Here is a 17,357-nt window from a genome sequence, read left to right on the forward strand (position 1 = left end):
TTCTAACAGATGAGGAAGTTGGGTGACACATTCATTCAAGAACATAAATGATTATCTGGGTCACAGTATGTCAGATTGAGAACTGTGACTCCCTTGGGGAGGTAGAAGGGAAGGAGCCACTCCTGTGTGAAAACAGTAAGTAAATATTTTTTCTTCTGCATCTGATTTAATTCTTATCTCCATATGTATTCTCCAGTCCTGGGCTCTGGAGCAGTTGCCAAGAAGACTGCTACCCTATGGCTGGTATGCATGAGGCTTAGCAGGGTAAAGGGCCCATGACTGAAAACCCTGGTTCTTTGGGCTTTCTCTTCGCTCTTTCTCTGTGGGCCAATCTGTTCCTCATACTCACGAGATGGAACTCACTAGATGCTGCACACACATTGTTTATTATTGCTAGATTCCCTGGTGTTAAAAACACAGGGTCAGGAACCTAGCAGGCGAAGATGGTTCCTCTCTACTGGCCTTTCTTGTCATAGGTCCCAGCCCCTTTGTAGCCACTCACGTAGCCTGAGTTGTCAGTGGTCTCTTCCCTTCCTTCAATACCTTTTCCCTTGCCACTCTCGTCAAAGCGCTCCTTGTGGGTTCCGGTGTACTTACTGGTGTCTGTCAGCCGGTCTACTCCACCCACCGTCGTCGCTTTCTGCAAGTCAGAGGGTGAGTTTGAGCTGGGCAGTGGTGGCGTACGCCTTTAATCCCAGCACTTGGGAGGCAGAGGCAGAGGCAGAGGCAGACTGATTTCTGAGTTCGAGGCCAGCCTGGTCTACAGAGTGAGTTCCAGGACAGTCAGGGCTACACAGAGAAACTCTGTCTCAAAACAACAACAAAAAAGCAAAACAAAAACAAAAACAAAAAACCAGAGGGTGAGTTAGAAGCCGTCCTTTCCCGGGGCCTTCACAGCCCTCTCTGAGAGCACTTATTCTGCCTCTGGCGTGGCTGCTTCCTGAGGTCCAGACACAGCTGTGGGAAAGGACAGTGGATTTTTTTTTTCCATATCCAGAAATCATTCTGAACAGGATACTGGTAGAAGGCTTCGGTCCCAAGCCGCCCCGACAATGTGCAAAGTTGAGAGCACTGTTTCTAGAAAGGGACCAGTTTAGGAAGGAAAGGAGTGAGAGGCAGGAGGCCTGAGATTAAACCTTAATACATGTAGGAGGAGGACTGGGGAAGCAGGCTCCAAGTCCTCCAATGTTAGTGTCTAAAGCCACAGAAGACCGAGGTGTTTTGAACACGAGACATGAGAACAAGTCTAAATTCCACTAGTGAAACAGCTATTCTGTGGGTAAGGATGTAGCTGGGAGCTTCAACTGCACTGGGAACAAACATCTCTGTTTAGGCCACAGATCTCTCACCTCTGGAACAACTACAAGGGCTCTAAAGTCTTCCAGTGTAGGCTGTGTACCACAGGCGATCCACCCTGTCTCCTGAGTTACACTGCCTACAAGATTTGGGGCACAGAAGCAGAGAAGGGACTAGAGCAGAAGAGGGTAGGGAAGTCGTAGGGTTCTGGGCTTGAGAAGAACATTATCACTGAGGTCAGTGTGGTGACACACACCTAGAATCTCAGCACTTGGGAGACAATAGTACAAGACCTTCAGTTCAAAACTAGCATGGGTCACACAACCAGTTCCAGGCTAGTCTAACAGAGTAAGGGCCTGCTAGATAGACAGATAGACAGTCAGGAAGAAAGGAAGGAAGGACAAACATCCAAAGGAAGGAAGAAAAAGATCAGACAAAAAGAGCTTTACTCACAGTGACCCCAGTGGTGGCAGGGTCCTTGCCTTCCATGAGTTTAAAGACATCTTCCAAAGCCTCATCTGGGTTCTTCCCCTTGAAGCGCTTTTGACCCAGTTCCTTCATTGCCTCTTTAAACTGCTGAAAGTTGATGGTTCTGGCATTCTTGGCCCTGGCCAGTCAGACAGAAATCCAGTAACTGTGGAGTGTGAAGTCATCACCTCCCAACATCTACCTTTTTCTTAGTCAGGAATGGCCTATTTTATCCTGCCAATGAAGGCTGAGAATAGGGATTGGGACAGTTCCCAGCACCTGACAGATGCTCCTTATAAATCTTCCATCTTAAGAACTATGCCAGGCGGTGCCAGGCTGGTGATGCATGCCTTTAGTGCCTATACTCGGGAGACAGAAGCTGGTGGGATCTCTGTGAGTTCTAGGTCAGCCTGGTCTACAGAGAGAGTTTCAGGATAGCCAAAGCTACACAGAGAAACTCTGTCTCAACAAAACAAAACAAAACAAAACAAAACAAAACAAAACAATGTGCTGTGACCAATCACCTCTTCACTTCCGCCCCCACCTTTGTCCCCTTACTTCACTTTGCTGAACACAATGTCTACATCTGTGGAGGTCACTGCCTTGCCATCCATGATGCCACAGTCTTTACAGAGTTTGGAGAAGTTCTTGTTGGTAATTTCATTGCCACTGCTGGACGATTCTCCAAAGACAGCAAATCGATGGAATGTTTTTTCTGCTTCTGAGGCCATGGTCAATTGCTGGGGTGGGGGTGGGGGTGGGGGATGGGGTAGGGGTGGGAGCGGGGTGGGGGAGGGGCAGTGGGGAATGGGGCTGGGGAGGGAGGGAGGGAGGATGAGATGATGGAAGGGTAAGGGAGCACCAGGGACCACAGCTCTGTTCCCTGTTGCTCTCCTGCCTCCCCCACCCTTCCACCCAGGGCTGCAGCTATAGTGTGAGCTTTCCCTCCTGTCACTGTGCCAGGCTTAACCTGCTATGCATTAGGAATCCCCCTTACCCACCACTTTCATATACCTGGGAGCCCAGCCGGTGTCTGTGCCTTTGTATACAAGTGTGTGCAGCTATGTGGGAGTCAGATGACTGGGGAGAAGGTGTGGCAACAGGGAGACAAAAATGGGTGAAGAAAGCAGAAAAGAAACACTGTGATGTCACAGTGTTACGTGACATCATGTCTGGCTCTTGCTCTGTCTCTCTACTGTCTTCCCTTCCAGCATTGGAAGCAGGGATCCACCAATTTCTAGTCTTTGGCGAGTGTGGTCCAGCCAAGGCATTGAAACCAGCAAGAACTTCGAACTGTGTTAAGATTGGGGAATCATGGGACTGGAGAGATGGCTCAGTGGTTAAGAGTATTGACTGCTCCTCCAAAGGTCCCGAGTTCAATTCCCAACAACCACGTGGTGACTCACAACTATCTGTAATGGGACCTGATGTGCTCTTCAGGTGTGTCTGAAGACAGCTACAGTGTACTCATATACATAAAATAAATAAATATTTAAAAAAAAGATTGTGGAATCATGAATAGCAACACATGACCTTTGAGTTGAGTAAGCTGTTAGTCTGGTGGCATCTTCAGACAATCAATCTCCCCCCCCCCATCACTTCATCCCCATTTACCAGTCTTTTTATCTTCACAAAACCTCACCATGACTCCCCAAAATCCCGCTTCTTAATACTACTATGTTGGGAGGGGGATTTGTAGCATGTTCCTTTTGGGGCGACCCATCCACTGAAGCGTTTGGGACTGAGGAGAACAGGTTGAGTTGGACACTACCCTCCTGTCTGACCTCCCAGTCCAGGTGGAGTGACCACCAGATGGAGAATCCCTCTGACTGTGGGAAACCAATGACAGCAGAGGATTTTAAAGAGCTTCTAGTGTTGACTCAGGAGGAAAAAAGCAGAGAACTTGCAGTGTAACAGATCCATAGAAAGTAGAGTGAAATGCGTCAGAGTACGTCTCAAACTCTGAAAATCCCCCGGAGCCGATTCTGAGCAGTTCCAAATGTCCCTTAACGGTTTCTTTCTGGACAAACGCCCTCTAAGAGAGATGAGCTTCAGGGATCCCACATCGGAAGACTGGTTACTTTCTAGTCTTAGCTGTCTTATCAGTCCTAATTCCTATAAGCAGCTGGTAATTTTATTAGTTCATTCCTGCTGTGTGGTGGTGGCACACTCCTTAACTCCTAGCAATTAGGAGGCAGAGGCAGGTAGATCTCTGAGTTCAAGGCCAGCCTGATTTACAGACTTGAGTTTCAGGAAGGCCAGAGCTACACAGAAACAAAAAACCAAAACAAAAACCTCTTTCCATTGCTATTCTTGCATCCTATTCAAGTCTTCATCCAATTTATTCATTTTGATGTGTATGGTTGTGTTGCCGGCATTCATGTCTGTGCATCATGTGTGGGTCCTAATGCTCACGGAGGCCAGAAGAAAGTGTCAAGAAAGCATCAGATCCCCTGGAACCAGAGTTACAGTTGAGAACTGCCACGTGGGTGCTGGGAATAGAACCCCCAGGTCCTCTGGAAGAGCAGTTAGGCTTTCTAACCACTAAGCTCTCTCTCCAGGCCCAAGTCTTTTGTACTTCACATTTCTACGATTAACCTGTTTTTCTAGGTTCAGTTCTTTACTCCTTTCTATTCCACAGACCAACTCTGTTACTCTTTCCTCATTAGTGTAATGCTTCCCAAGATTTTCTATCCACTATTCCTGCTGGAGAATAGATTATGGTACCTGACTACAGCGTCACAGGTCTGTAATCATGGAACTCTGGAGGCCAAGGCAGGAAGATGAGTTCAAGGCCAGTCTTAGATCAGGGCCAGTTTGAGGAATACCTGATACCCTGTCTCACAGAATGACTATGCTACGACTCAAGAAGAGCTCGTACTGGAGAGATGGCTCTGTGGTTAAGAATATATAATGCTCTTGCAGAGGACCTGGTTTAACTCCTGATACCTCCATCAGGCATCCAGTAACTTCAGGGCCAGAGAGATCTAATGTCTTCACAGGCATTGCTTTCACACGCATATACTCACACTCAGACCCATAAATAAAAATAAAACATCTTTTCGAAATAAAAAGTATCACCTATGGTTCTTACTGCCAGATCTTCCTGCCTAGCATTCAAGGACACAACTTGGACCCAGTCTGTCTTGCCAAGAGCCATCACCTCTCCCTAACATTGCTCTTAGCTGGGGCCCTAATGGCATAACAGTTGTACATTCAGAAGGCTACCTGGTGGACAGAGGATGGACCCTGGAGGGGAATGGATCCGATGGGGAATCCCAGCCTAGGTGTGTGCGAGCAGCTGGTGACCATGGGCAAGTCCCTGCTTTTCATGGCCTTCAGTGTCCACATCTGTATAGTTAGGGACAATGATACAGATTCGGGGATTGCACATATTTCCTGCTTTTCAGTTCTTCAAAGGAGTTCTTGCATTTCTGCTTATACCTTCTCTTCTGCTCTCTGCTGAGATGAAACAAACCCTTCTCCCACTCAAATATTCCACTTCTCATCTGGGCGGTTCACCCTAGAAACAAAACTCCTTTCCTCTGAATTATAGAAACATATGGCTCTTAGCCTCTGGGAGTGGGGCTTCAGAACTATTGCTAGGGGCCCTGAAATCTTTCTGTACAAACAAGAACTGAACGCTAAATAATATGCTTTGCAAATGCATATATGATGGCTAGAGTACTGTAAAAACTACTTTTAGGTATTTCTGGGTTCCTTATTTGTGCTTTCTTCATAAGGGGTTATTAAAATCATCCTGGAGAAATGAAAAGCTCTTCTCCCCTTCTGGAGAGCTGTGGAGCCTGCTCCAAGACTTGTTCTCTATACGTTGATCTTGTAAGATTATTTTCCCTAGCCTTTTCTATATTTATATGTGTCTTCAATCACTGATCACAAGACTGACCAAAACTTATTGCTTCTTTGAATTTCATCCACCCAGTAGTTTGCACACTGAATGTGCATGAAACTGTCACTTAGCTTAAAGCATAGTTTGAAATTGCTTTTGACCCAGAGAAGGTAGGTTAGATATTGTTCATATTGGGACACTTGTACTCAGGTCAGTCCAGAACCTGTCCAGATAGTGAAGAACAATGAAGCACAACTAGTTTGTGTGTGTGTGTGTTTGTGTGTCCTCAGGAGCTGTCTAGAGACCCCCTAGGTCTAGGAAGTAAACAGATCTCAGTGGATCTCAGTGGAAATTTCCCACCTTCAGCCCTCCCCAAGCCCCTGTGTCTGCCCCTTATCAGGTTCCCCCTGAGTCATCCTGACCCAGAGACGAATTTAGATGCTGGAACCTTCCAGTCTCTCCCTCCCCCTGCAAGTATGTCTACTTTAGACTCGTGAAAGAAGTCTGCAGGCTGAAGTGTTCAGTCCAGGTTCTCTTGCTTTCTACAAGCCGCGGGGCTGTCAAGAGCTTTCTTATCTTACTCATCTGTAGCTCCGTTCTTAATTCCAGCAAACTTCTTGCCCAGGAGAGCGTTAACCCTGCACCCAGGGGCTAGGCAGGAAGCTAGAATGCCAGGTTTCTGTGCCAGCTTCTAGGGCTCCGTGCGTATGAAGGGAGCAGGAGAAAAAAACAGAGGAAAACTTGGGGCTCTGTTTGGGGGATATAGGAAACTCTTTAGGTCGTGTGTGTGTGTGTGTGTGTGTGTGTGTGTTGGTTTTTTTTTTTTTTAAGCTGGGTTTGAGCCTACCCAGGTCTCCTCCCCTCCCTCTTGGCGGCTCCTCCTTTCCAACAGACCTGCCAAGTGGGGATGAAAGGGGCATTGATGTTCCTTGGGGAGGGGGGTTGTGGGTGGTGAGGGTAGTTCCCAGGCAGGGGGGAGGGCAACCTGGGGGTCTTGGGGGGGGGAGCAGTCTGCTCTGGTGTTGCAGTTGGCAGCTCTGGTTCCATTGGACATTGTTTTCAACTGGCCTGGCGCCCAGCCCCCTAAATGGCAAGTCTGGAACTGGGCTGAAGGGGGATGGGGCGGGGCTGGTTCTGGGAGCAGGGGTGCGAGAACGAGGGCATGTGGGGAAATACAATCTGGTTGCTTAACGCAACTTCCAGTCCCCACAGCCCATCAACCATTCCACTTCAGCACGCCTTCTTTAAAGAGCACAGGGAGGACGTGTCTCAGATGTGAATCTTGTGGAAGTCTAGGATAGGATGGTAAACCCACCAGGCACCGAGGGTCGTGCCCAGGAGAGAGCAGCTCAGGAGGCATCGGCAAAAGGGCGCTGCCACTCAGCTTTTCAGAGCTGATCTCGCCCTCCTTTTCGGGGTTGGACTAGGAGGGGTTAGCGCCTCAGCCACAGGGTCTCTTGGGTCTCAGCCCAGGACACCGAGTCCTCCTCAAACCCTTTACTCCACCCTTTCAGAGTTAGCTCCGCCTCCGCGCCTGTTTACTCAGGAGTCAGAGCCCTTGGGGGTCCCCAGCCCCTCCTCTACTCTCCCCCCCCTCGTTGGGGCCTTGACCCGGGAGTCGCTGTTGGCCGGCATCTTTCCCCTCCTTCGTTCATCCTCTATTTATAGCGGCCCCCAGCATTTCCCGCCCCCCCAACCCCCTGCTTGTTGTCCAACTTCTCACGGAGCAGCCGGAGAGCAAGCGGCGGGACTCGGCTGAGTAGGTACCAGCACCCCAATTGTTCGGAATTCTTGCGCCCTCGACGCCCCGTCCCCAGACACGCTGGCACCACTACTGCTACCTGCCCCGAGACCCGGTCTGAGCGGTGGCCCTCGCCCACCTCCCCCTTCCTGACCCAGCTCTCTACTTCCGGACGGGCGGAGCTGAAATCCTGGGACTTGGGCACCTTGGGTTGGCCTCCCCACTTTATCCGTCGCCGCCACTCAATCTGGTGGGCTAAAGAGCCAAAAGTGAGCCTGGCAGAGCCAGGTCACAGTGGGGGGCGCCGTTGGTGGGCGTGGGGATAACCTGGAGGTTTAAGGGGTCCCCACGCACACCCACTTCACGCGGCTCAGGGTTGTGGGGAGCACTCGGAGAGCCTATGAGCATCACTTCTGTGTGCTCCCAAGCCGCACCCTCTCGCCCCTCCCCTGGTAGCCCGGGCGAGTTACGGGGCGTGTTTATGGGGGGTCGGGGCGGATCTGCAGGGAGATGGCCCAGGGGCGGGCCTAGGGCGGGTCTGTGGGGAGCCAGAGCTAGGGCGGACCTAAGTCAAAGGCAAGTGAAGGTGGCAGCGACCGCGACGGCTGCAGCAGGTAGGGGGAGGGGCAAGCGCGCCTCTGGGCTGGGAAGGCGCGGGCCGGGAGGGTGGGCATCGTGGTTCTGGTCCCCGGGCTGTAGTTCTGGGGAAGGGGCTGGCTAAGCGAGCCGCTCCGCTGCTGCGCACAAAGGCGGAGGCGCTGCAAAGTGCAGGGCGTGTTTGGGGCGCTCTTGAGATGATGTACAGGGTCTTGGGCGCTACGTGTCCGCCGTGAGAGGGTGTTGGTCCGGACGAGGACTAGCAGCTAGGGACTCGTAGGGTCAGGTTTCCGTGTTCTGGGAGCGGCCAGTCAAGTCTTACCCATCCTTTCCCGGCTGACACATTCTGGCTGGCACTCCGGGGAAGTGGGGAGGTTACAGGCCGCTCTGTTCCCCCTCCCCTTTCTCCACTCGACCTACAATTAGACTGGGTGGAGGGGAGAGATGAAGGCTTGAAGCTTATTTGTTTTTAAATGGCGGAGGAAAAGGTCATTCTGCGCTACCTACACATCAATTGAGAACTGTCAAAACCCAGTAGTAACTAGCCCGACAAGGTCACGTCGTGGTGGCAGTGGGGTAACACTCAGAGGTTTTGACACAGTCATGCTCTATCGCCATGTCAGCTCTCCTAACTCTTCATACCCCACCCAGCCTGGACCTGCTCCTGCTGCCCCGCAGGGCCCTCCAGCTTGTATTGATTGGAATACAAGAGAGGGCGCGTTCTCTGGACTCAGGAGATTAGGAAGGGTTAGTGACCCTGGAATTCTGGGTCTTGGCTGTGGCCGTATGTCCCTAAAAGACCCAAGTCCATCTCCCATGTCATTCACCTTGTTCCTGTGTTTTCTCAGACCCCAGAGTCAGCCCTGACCTCCACGCTCACCGTACCCAACCAATAGGAGCTCAGTAAATTGACCCCACCCACTCCATGCTACTGGCCTCCTCTTCTCTTCTCTCTTCTCTTCTCTTCTCTTCTCTTCTCTTCTCTTCTCTTCTCTTCTCTTCTCTTCTCTTCTCTTCTCTGCTGCACAGGCGCTCTGCTGCTCTCTAGCCCTACCAGTGTTGATGTACGCTCATTTGTGTACTTGGGAGCCAGAGAGAGGGAGACCTTGGTTGGATCGGATGTCTTGGTCTCCCTGTTGAGTACTTGCCGATGGTCACTGCCTCAGTCCTTTTTAGCCCCTCAAGATGCTGACATTGGGGCTATAGTTGAAGGTCATAGTCAATTGTGAACTCTTACTACCTTAACCCTGTGTACACAGTGAGCTACGGCGGGGGCTGTGGGATGTCCCCTAAATATAGCTTAAGAAACTGGAGCCACATTGCTTCCCCACACTGTGTCTCCCTCCAGAGGTGGAGAGGAAGAAACGTCCTGAGGTGCGAGTGTTGGGATTGAGGGGCAGTAGTGGGGCTGTCTGTCTGTAGAGATGTGCTGTCCTGCTTGGTATTACCCTGGAAGTGGGGTAGGAGAGCCAGAAAAGCCCTCCGTGTGTCTTGGAGGTTTCAGCTCTGGGGTCCCTCTGCACCTTGCATTCCACTGGTTGCTGAGAGTCCAGAGGCTGAGCTGGCTCTCTCCAAGGCTTATTGTTTTGTCTTGCTATTTTAGGGATAGGGGTTCTCTGTGTAGCCCCGGCTGTCCAGGAACTCACTTTGTAGACCAGGCTGGCCTCCAACTCAGAGATCCGCCTGCCTCTGCCTCTCTGGTGCTGGGATCAAAGGCGTGTGCCACCACTGCCCGGCTGGTTTACTTTTTTTTTTTTTTTTTTTTTTTTTTTTTACCCCGCCAGGCTACCATGGCAGAGCTTCAGGAGGTACAGATCACTGAGGAGAAGCCACTGTTGCCAGGACAAACGCCTGAGACTGCCAAGGTTTATAGAGACTCTCTGACTTCCCCGCCTCAGTCCCATGCTCAGTCTCTCCCGGCCTCTCCAGGCCCATGGCTCTCTCTCTAATGCACACCCCTCTCCACCCGCCTCCTCCCTCTCTCGCCTAGACACCGTAAAAGGGAGCCCCCCAGACCTGTCTCCTCACTACACTAACCTTCATCCTCTCCTGTCTCGTTTTTTGTCACTCTTTCTGTATTTGGTGTCTGTTGGTCTCTTTACCTACCTCTTTGTGTCCATCTCTCCATTTGCTGTGTGTCTCTGTCCGTGTGTGTATGTGTGTCTGTGTGTGTCTCTCCAGGAGGCCGAGTTAGCTGCCCGCATCCTCCTGGACCAGGGACAGGTAACTGTGGGGGACTGTGCCAGGGTGGGAGGAGGAGCTCTTCTCTTCCCCAGTTGAGAGGGCCCCAATCTGGCCCCCTATTTCTCCTCTCTTCCCTTCTTTTTTTTCTCTTTGAATTCCTTAATTTCTGGTCTTTCATGATTTTTCTACCCTCAGATCCAGTTCTACTGTCATATTTCCCTAAAGATCCATTCATCCTGTTTTTAACAGATGGTTCACTTATTTTTGCCTTTACCCCTTTGGAAAATTTTCAGTATATTTCCTCCATGATGGTAAGCTTTTTTTTTTTCTTTTTACAGACTCACTCTGTGGAGACACCTTATGGCTCGGTCACTTTTACGGTGTACGGCACCCCTAAACCCAAACGCCCAGCCATATTCACCTACCATGATGTAGGCCTCAACTGTAAGACCTTCATTTCTTTTCCTACCTCTTTCTGGGAAGAGACAGGGGAGGGGAACCCCAGTGTGAATGGGGGCATAGTCAGTATGGTCAGACCGGGAGCCCAGTGGCACACTGCAGAGAGATTCTCCCCTAGTGTGGTGGCATCAGAGCAGAGGGTGGGTCCTGACACAAGGATGCTCTTTCCTTCTGATTTTGATTTTGGGTGGGGAATGTGGGTTCTCTTTAGATAAATCCTGCTTCCAGCCACTGTTTCAGTTTGGGGACATGCAAGAAATCATACAGAACTTCGTGAGGGTTCATGTGGATGCCCCTGGGATGGAAGAAGGGGCACCTGTGTTTCCTCTGGGGTAAGAATTAGTCCCTTTCTAAGTGTGTGAGTGTGTGTGTGTGTGTGCGTGTGCGTGTGCGTGTGCGTGTGTGTGTGTGTGTGTGCGTGCATGCACACATGAACGAGGTAGTGCACAGTGTACCAGGAGGCATAGAAGACTCTGTCAGAGAACGCAGAGGTTATTCCAGGGAAGAGGTACATGGGCACAGACCAATAACTAACATTTTTCTCTTTTCCAGGTACCAGTACCCGTCTCTGGACCAGCTTGCAGACATGATTCCTTGCATCCTGCAGTACTTAAAGTGAGAGGCTGAGGGAGTCTCTTTTCAGCATTAGGAATCCCCTGGAATTCGGGCACCATGATTTCCGGGCTAATTTTGGTCTCAGTCTATCTTCCTTTTCCATGGATTTTTCATCTTGATTATTAGGAAGGGCAGTGGGCCTGGACTATTGACTGGAATGGTCAGAGGAATCGTACTGCTGATCGGGAGAAAGAGACGGAAAGGACTTGTCCTTGGCCCTGTCTCGGGCTCAGGGGAAGTGTCTCTGACCTAGAGGTTAGGCAAGAGGAGGTGCAGGTGATCTCATCCCTGAGGAACTAGATAGACCTGTCTTGGTCCCCATTCCTGTCTCCCATGGTCACATTTAGTACACCGGGAGACAGGTGTGCAAGGCAGTGGGAGAAGGAAGATAAGCCGCCCAAGGGCCTCTGGCTGCGGAGGGAGATGCTGATTCTTGGGTGTTTTCTCTTCCTCAGATGTATTTGTTTTTGTTTTATGTCTCGGAGTGTTTGCTGCATGCATGTATGGGCACCACACATATTTCTGGTGACCACGGGGGCCAGAAGAGGGTATTGCAACTTCTGGAACTTGAATAATAGTTGGTTAAAAGCCACCAAGGAGGTGCTGGGAACCCCACCTGGGTCCTCTGCAAAAGAAGCAAGTGCTCTCGACTGCTGAGTCGTTGTGCCAGCCCCGGCTCTGGGAGCTTCTCTTGGTTTAGCTTTTCCTGGGCACCATGGCTTCTCAACAACTCTGGTTTTCTTCATTTCCTGCCTCTTCCATTCTCCAAATGACTAACACCACACCTGACTCATATTTTGCTTTAAGGTCCATAATTCCAGTTCCTCTGTAGAGCCAGGGCTCAGAACAAGTTAAACTTGTTTCAGAAAGCCGAGAATTGATAAGCTGTGTGTGTAGGAAGAGACCTCTTTTCAAGACACTAGTTCTCCGAGAAGAACTTGAGAATAGACTTCAGGCATCTTCACCAAGTATCAGGCATTCTTGCTGTCTTTTTTTTATGACACCCCGTCCTCGTCTGTGGCTGTGCCCTCAGGAAGGATGATGAGTTTGAAGAGATTGGGCTGTTACAGATTTTTGGCTGCCAGAGCCTGTGACACACACATTTACCTTTTACAGTTTCTCTACAATAATTGGCGTTGGTGTTGGAGCTGGAGCCTACATTCTGTCCCGATATGCTGTAAGAAGCAAAACCTGCTAGACTGGGGAGTGGCGGGTCCCCCATATTAGATAGACTATTGCAGGAATGGTCCACATTCCTGTCATTCCCAAATTTTGGAAGGAAATAGGGAGCAGGGTAGACAGTAGACCATATAGGAGTCTGGGGGGGGGGGGATGGGTGGGGCTCCGTGAGGCGGGCACAAAGGCGTGGTCCTTTCTCATCTCTTCCTGTTATCCCTTAGCTGAACCACCCGGACACCGTTGAAGGTCTTGTCCTCATCAACATTGATCCCAATGCCAAGGGCTGGATGGATTGGGCAGCCCACAAGGTTTGGAGGGCCTTGTGTAGTGACATCTAGGGTGGGGACTCTCCTCAGATGACACTACCAGTGTAACTGAATTGATTTGGACCTTCAAAGAGGGCGGAGTAGGGCACAAACATGAAGTTGTGTTGCTTTGCCGGGCTCTCTCTCTTTACAATGTCCTGAACTTGTCCACCTGTCCTCGTAGTTAACAGGCCTTACGTCTTCCATTCCGGAGATGATTCTTGGACATCTTTTCAGCCAGGTAAGAGGTTGTGGGAGGCGGGAAGTAGAGGTGAGCAGCGGGGAGTTGAATGCTTTGGGGTGACTTCCTTAGTTGGGCACGGGATCTGAAGGAGTAGCTAGTCTCCATCATGGCTGCCTTCTCTTTCCAACCCCGATTCATCTCTTCTGTGCTTCAGGAAGAGCTTTCTGGAAATTCTGAATTGATACAAAAGTATAGAAGTATTGTCACGCATGCGCCCAACCTGGAGAACATCGAACTGTACTGGAACAGCTACAACAAGTGAGTGGGTTGTGAGCGTGTGGACAAATGGGAGCAGAAATGGAGGCGGAGAAAGGTGGTGAGCAGGTTTGCTGCACCTGCTCGGGACAGGAGGAAGGGCATCTCTCGTTCTCGGGTCCTTCTTGTCCCTGGACTGACTCTGACCAGGGATCTAGGGCCCAGGTGATCACAGGTGGTGTGTTCTTGGCCTCTGCCTGCCATTTTTTATGGTAGCCCCTCCTCCCTTTTTAACTGCTGTGGGGCTCAAACCTGGTACCTTATAGATGCTCACTGAGCAGGTGCTCTACCACCAAGTTGTATTTCTTTCTAATCACCAGTAGCTGACTATAGACAAGGGAGATGGCTTCCTGTGGAGGAGGTAGCTTAGGTAGGCAGACAGCAAATCCTGTCAAAAACAACTTCTCTTTGAACCCTCTGCAGCCGCCGAGACCTGAACTTTGAACGAGGTGGTGAGATGACCCTCAAGTAAGACGTTGGTGGATGTGGGCGGCTTTGTCCTGTCTCTGTCCTGCCTCTTGGTGCCAACATCCTTTAACCTACCTAGAGAAGTTACCTGTCTCCCTTGTTTTATTCTGTGTAACAAGTTGTCTCCCTTTGGGGCTTCCCTCCTTGAGAAGGCAACTGGTCCTTCCTAGGGGGCAAACACTTGGTTAGCTGCTTTTCTGGGAAGTGTGGGTGAGAACGTGCCAGGCTCTCTGACTTCTCCCTGACCCCGTGCCCTAGGTGCCCTGTGATGCTGGTGGTTGGCGACCAAGCACCTCATGAAGATGCCGTGGTCAGTAGTGGCTTCTGGGGTAGTGAGGGAATGGTGGGGCCGTGCCGACCCCGGGTTCACCCAAGCAGTGGATCTTACCAAGCTGCAAAGTCCTGTCTGGGACAGGAGGACCAACTTTAGGGTCTTAGGAATTTGACTTCGTTGAGATGTAATTGGGTCGGGGCTGATAGTGATCAGGGAGAAGATCAGGGTCCCTTGGAGGGCTGTGGAGAGGGTGACCGGATTCATTCAGCCTCCTTCGTGTTCCAGGTGGAATGTAACTCAAAACTGGACCCCACACAGACCTCGTTCCTCAAGGTTAGCAGGCCTCCTCTAAGCCTCACGTGCTCCCCCAACCCATGCCCCCGGTCCAGGAGCATACATACTCTAAATTCCAGCATCTAAGCCTTGTGGGTTCATTATGGGTCAAGGGAGAGAAGAACAAAGGGACCGAGTGAGGGAGCTGGGAGGAGAGAGCCCCTTTCCTGGGCATGGGTCCTCTGATATCTCCATGTACCCTTCTTCTCTGGGTGTCTCCTTCCTGAGCAGATGGCCGACTCCGGGGGTCAGCCGCAGCTGACTCAGGTGAGCACCCTGACAATCTTGGGATGCATGTGGAAATAGGATGGGGTATTAGGGTGGCTGAACTGTGCCCTTTGCCACTGCTGTGACTTTCACGTTGCCCAACCGTCTCTCTCTTCTGTTTCCTTGTAATGTGCCCACAGCCAGGCAAGCTGACAGAGGCTTTCAAGTACTTCCTGCAAGGCATGGGCTACAGTGAGTATTGGGACAGAGGGTATTAAGAAGGGGAAGGGGGAGCCTTGTGAGGGTAGAACTGGGCTAATTCCTGGATTCGCTGTCTTACAAGGCAAGCTCGCCGATTCTCTAGCCGCAGTGCTTGTCTTCACCTAGGCCCCACTAGAAGTTCCCGGCTGTCTTCCCCTCTCATCTCTGATGGCTTGCTTATCATTATGTGTCCACAGTGGCCTCTTCCTGCATGACTCGCCTGTCTCGGTCTCGCACAGCATCTCTGACCAGTGCAGCATCCATTGATGGCAGTCGGTCCCGATCCCGCACCCTGTCGCAGAGTAGCGAGTCTGGGACTCTGCCCTCTGGACCCCCAGGGCACACCATGGAAGTCTCCTGTTAAATGACCTGCATTGCCTTGGTGTGGAACCCAGCCCTAACCGCAGCACTAACTTAAGAGGTGTTTTATCAGGGCGTTGGGCCAGAGTAAGCAAGGAAAATGGGCAGATTGTGCAGGGAGCCAATCTTGATCTTTAATTGCTACCCTAACCTTGACCTTTAACCTGTGATATCCTCCAGCTCCTAGGTGAGGTGTCCTAATATCTCTTAGAGATCCAGGCCCCCTAAATGATCCCCTCTCCCATTATGGTGTTGAGAAGGCTTGTATGTTCTCTCCCTGACCTGTGTTCTATAGATGAGGAACAATAAGCTGTTCGAGCTCACACGGGGCCTCCATCAAACCCCTCTTTAGCCCATATTTGCAAGGGTAGGAGAGTGTGTGTGCGTGCGTGCGTGTGTATAGGGTTGGTGGTGGGAGGTGAGGAGCTCAATTCCCCAAAGCTGACAGTGGCTTTGCTCTGATGTGTCAGGCAAGGTTTGCTGGTGGGTCAGTGACCCTTAACGTGATAGAAATATCCAGCATGTAAAAAGAAAGTCAGCATGGGAGATAGTGGCCAGTGAGGAACAGTGGCGAACACATTAGGCTGGGACAGTAGGGAGGGGCCTGGGTCCTTTGGCCGCACTAACTTTGATAGCCGTCAGTGTGCACCTAAAGTGGGACTAGGGGGAAGAGCTTAGGTCTGACTGCTTGGGGCTTGGCATCAGGGTGGGAAGGGCTACCTCAGGCTCTGACCGTATTATGTGTAGAGCGTGACCTCCTATCTCACACAACTTCTGCTGTGACAATAAACTATAGAGGAAACTGAACACCATTGTTAATCCGGGTCTGAATGTGCCTGTACCCTGGAACTGTGCCTTTCTTACCCTTTCCTTGCTCCTTTTAAAGCACCTGGGAGGGCTTGTGGGGTACAAAAGCTGCAGAGTGTGGCGACGGGAGCCAAGAAAGTGCTGTCATTCTTTTTATTAATAGCATTTTTAAGCTTGGGAAAGAGGAGCTGTTGTAGATCTTAGAAGACTCCCTTATTGTTTGTGGGTCATTGAGAAAGACTGTAGGATTTCAGAGATGGCATCGATATCATGCCCTTTAAGAAAACTGACTTGAGGGGCTGGAGAGATGGCTCAGCTGTTAAGAACACTGACTGCTCTTCCAGAGGTCCTGAGTTCAAATCCCAGCATCCACATGGTGGCTCACAACCATCTGTAATGGAATATGATGTCCTTTTCTGGTGTGTCTGAAGACAGCTACAATGTACTTATATACATTAAATAAATAAATCTTAAGAGAAAGAAAGAAAACTGACTGAACTGGGTGGTGGTGGCACATGCCTTTAATTCCAGCATCTGGGAGGCAGAGGCAGGAGGATCTCTGAGTTCCAGGTCAGCCTAGTCTAAAAGATGGCCCAATTGTTATTTCTAGAGGACCTGGGTTCAATTCCCAGCACCCACATGGAAGCTCACAGTCATCCACAACTCTAGTTCCAGGGGATCCATGCCTTGTTCTAGTCCTAGAGGTTACTAGGCATGGATGTGGTACACAGACAAACATGCAGACAAAGCGTACATGTACATAAACTAAAATTAAAGAAAAGAAAAGAAGAGAAAAAGAACCAAACTCCCTAAAGACCCATCTTTCAGGGTCTTCCTTGGAGTTTCCTAAATGATTTAGATGGATCATTGAGTGAGATAGTAAGTTCGGACTCAGAATGCTACTTACTACAGGACACTTGCTGCTTGTAAGTTCATCCCATTTGTAATCCGAGAAGGGCACAGCAAAAGGGACTTCCTTTTAGGATTTTATTCACTAATAGATTCCAGGGGATTTGGGAGCAAAACTATGGTTCTGTAAGAGGCCTTTAACCCAATCTGAATAACAAACACGGGGATTCAGGTGTTCTGCAGCTGTTGCAGGTCCCTTCTTGGACTCTTGAGGCAAAGGAAGGGGCTGGGGAGATGGCTCAGCATGTAAAGTCCTTATGTAACCATGAAGACCTGTGGTCTGATTCCTAGCACACTGAAAAATCTGGGTTTGGCTGTGCACTTACCAACACACGGCTGGGAGGCAGAGACAGGAGGACCCCGGCGCTCACTAGCGGCCAGTCAAGCCAATCAGTGGACACCACTTTCAGTTGGGACCTAGTAATGAGGGAACTTTCTTCTGAGGGTATGGAATGGAGCACTGTGTTTCTCCTCCTCATGAGGACCCAATAACAAGGCAAAACTCAGTTCTATCAAAGTTTACCATGGGGGGCTAATGAGTTCAT

At 50.4% G+C, this 17,357-nt stretch overlaps 2 protein-coding genes across 7 annotated transcripts; one reads left to right on the forward strand and one right to left on the reverse strand.

Annotated features, from left to right (window-relative positions):
* Positions 1-454: 454 nt before the first annotated feature.
* On the reverse strand, positions 455-2,495 carry Tppp2 (tubulin polymerization promoting protein family member 2). The gene is made up of 3 exons (XM_052190825.1): positions 2,323-2,495; positions 1,750-1,903; positions 455-640 (listed from the first exon to the last, which is right to left on the reverse strand). The coding sequence occupies exons 1-3, from the start codon at positions 2,493-2,495 to the stop codon at positions 455-457; spliced, it is 513 nt and encodes a 170-aa protein (XP_052046785.1).
* A 4,741-nt stretch (positions 2,496-7,236) lies between these two features.
* Positions 7,237-15,903, forward strand: Ndrg2 (NDRG family member 2). 6 transcript variants are annotated; one of them, XM_052191575.1, is made up of 16 exons: positions 7,237-7,377; positions 9,737-9,817; positions 10,134-10,175; positions 10,475-10,580; positions 10,807-10,927; positions 11,148-11,210; positions 12,327-12,387; positions 12,611-12,697; positions 12,879-12,935; positions 13,093-13,196; positions 13,617-13,661; positions 13,920-13,971; positions 14,221-14,268; positions 14,500-14,535; positions 14,676-14,727; positions 14,934-15,903. In XM_052191575.1, exons 2-16 carry the CDS (start codon positions 9,743-9,745, stop codon positions 15,098-15,100), a joined length of 1,116 nt encoding a protein of 371 aa, XP_052047535.1. In that variant the 5' UTR covers positions 7,237-7,377; positions 9,737-9,742; the 3' UTR covers positions 15,101-15,903. The 6 variants fall into 6 exon arrangements, with proteins under 6 accessions (XP_052047535.1, XP_052047539.1, XP_052047537.1 ...); XM_052191577.1 differs by having other exon boundaries at positions 7,280-7,373; XM_052191578.1 differs by lacking the exon at positions 7,237-7,377 and adding an exon at positions 7,882-7,969.
* The last annotated feature ends 1,454 nt before the right edge of the window (positions 15,904-17,357 follow it).

Source organism: Apodemus sylvaticus, chromosome 8 (assembly GCF_947179515.1).
Source record: "Apodemus sylvaticus chromosome 8, mApoSyl1.1, whole genome shotgun sequence".
NCBI lineage: Eukaryota > Metazoa > Chordata > Mammalia > Rodentia > Muridae > Apodemus > Apodemus sylvaticus.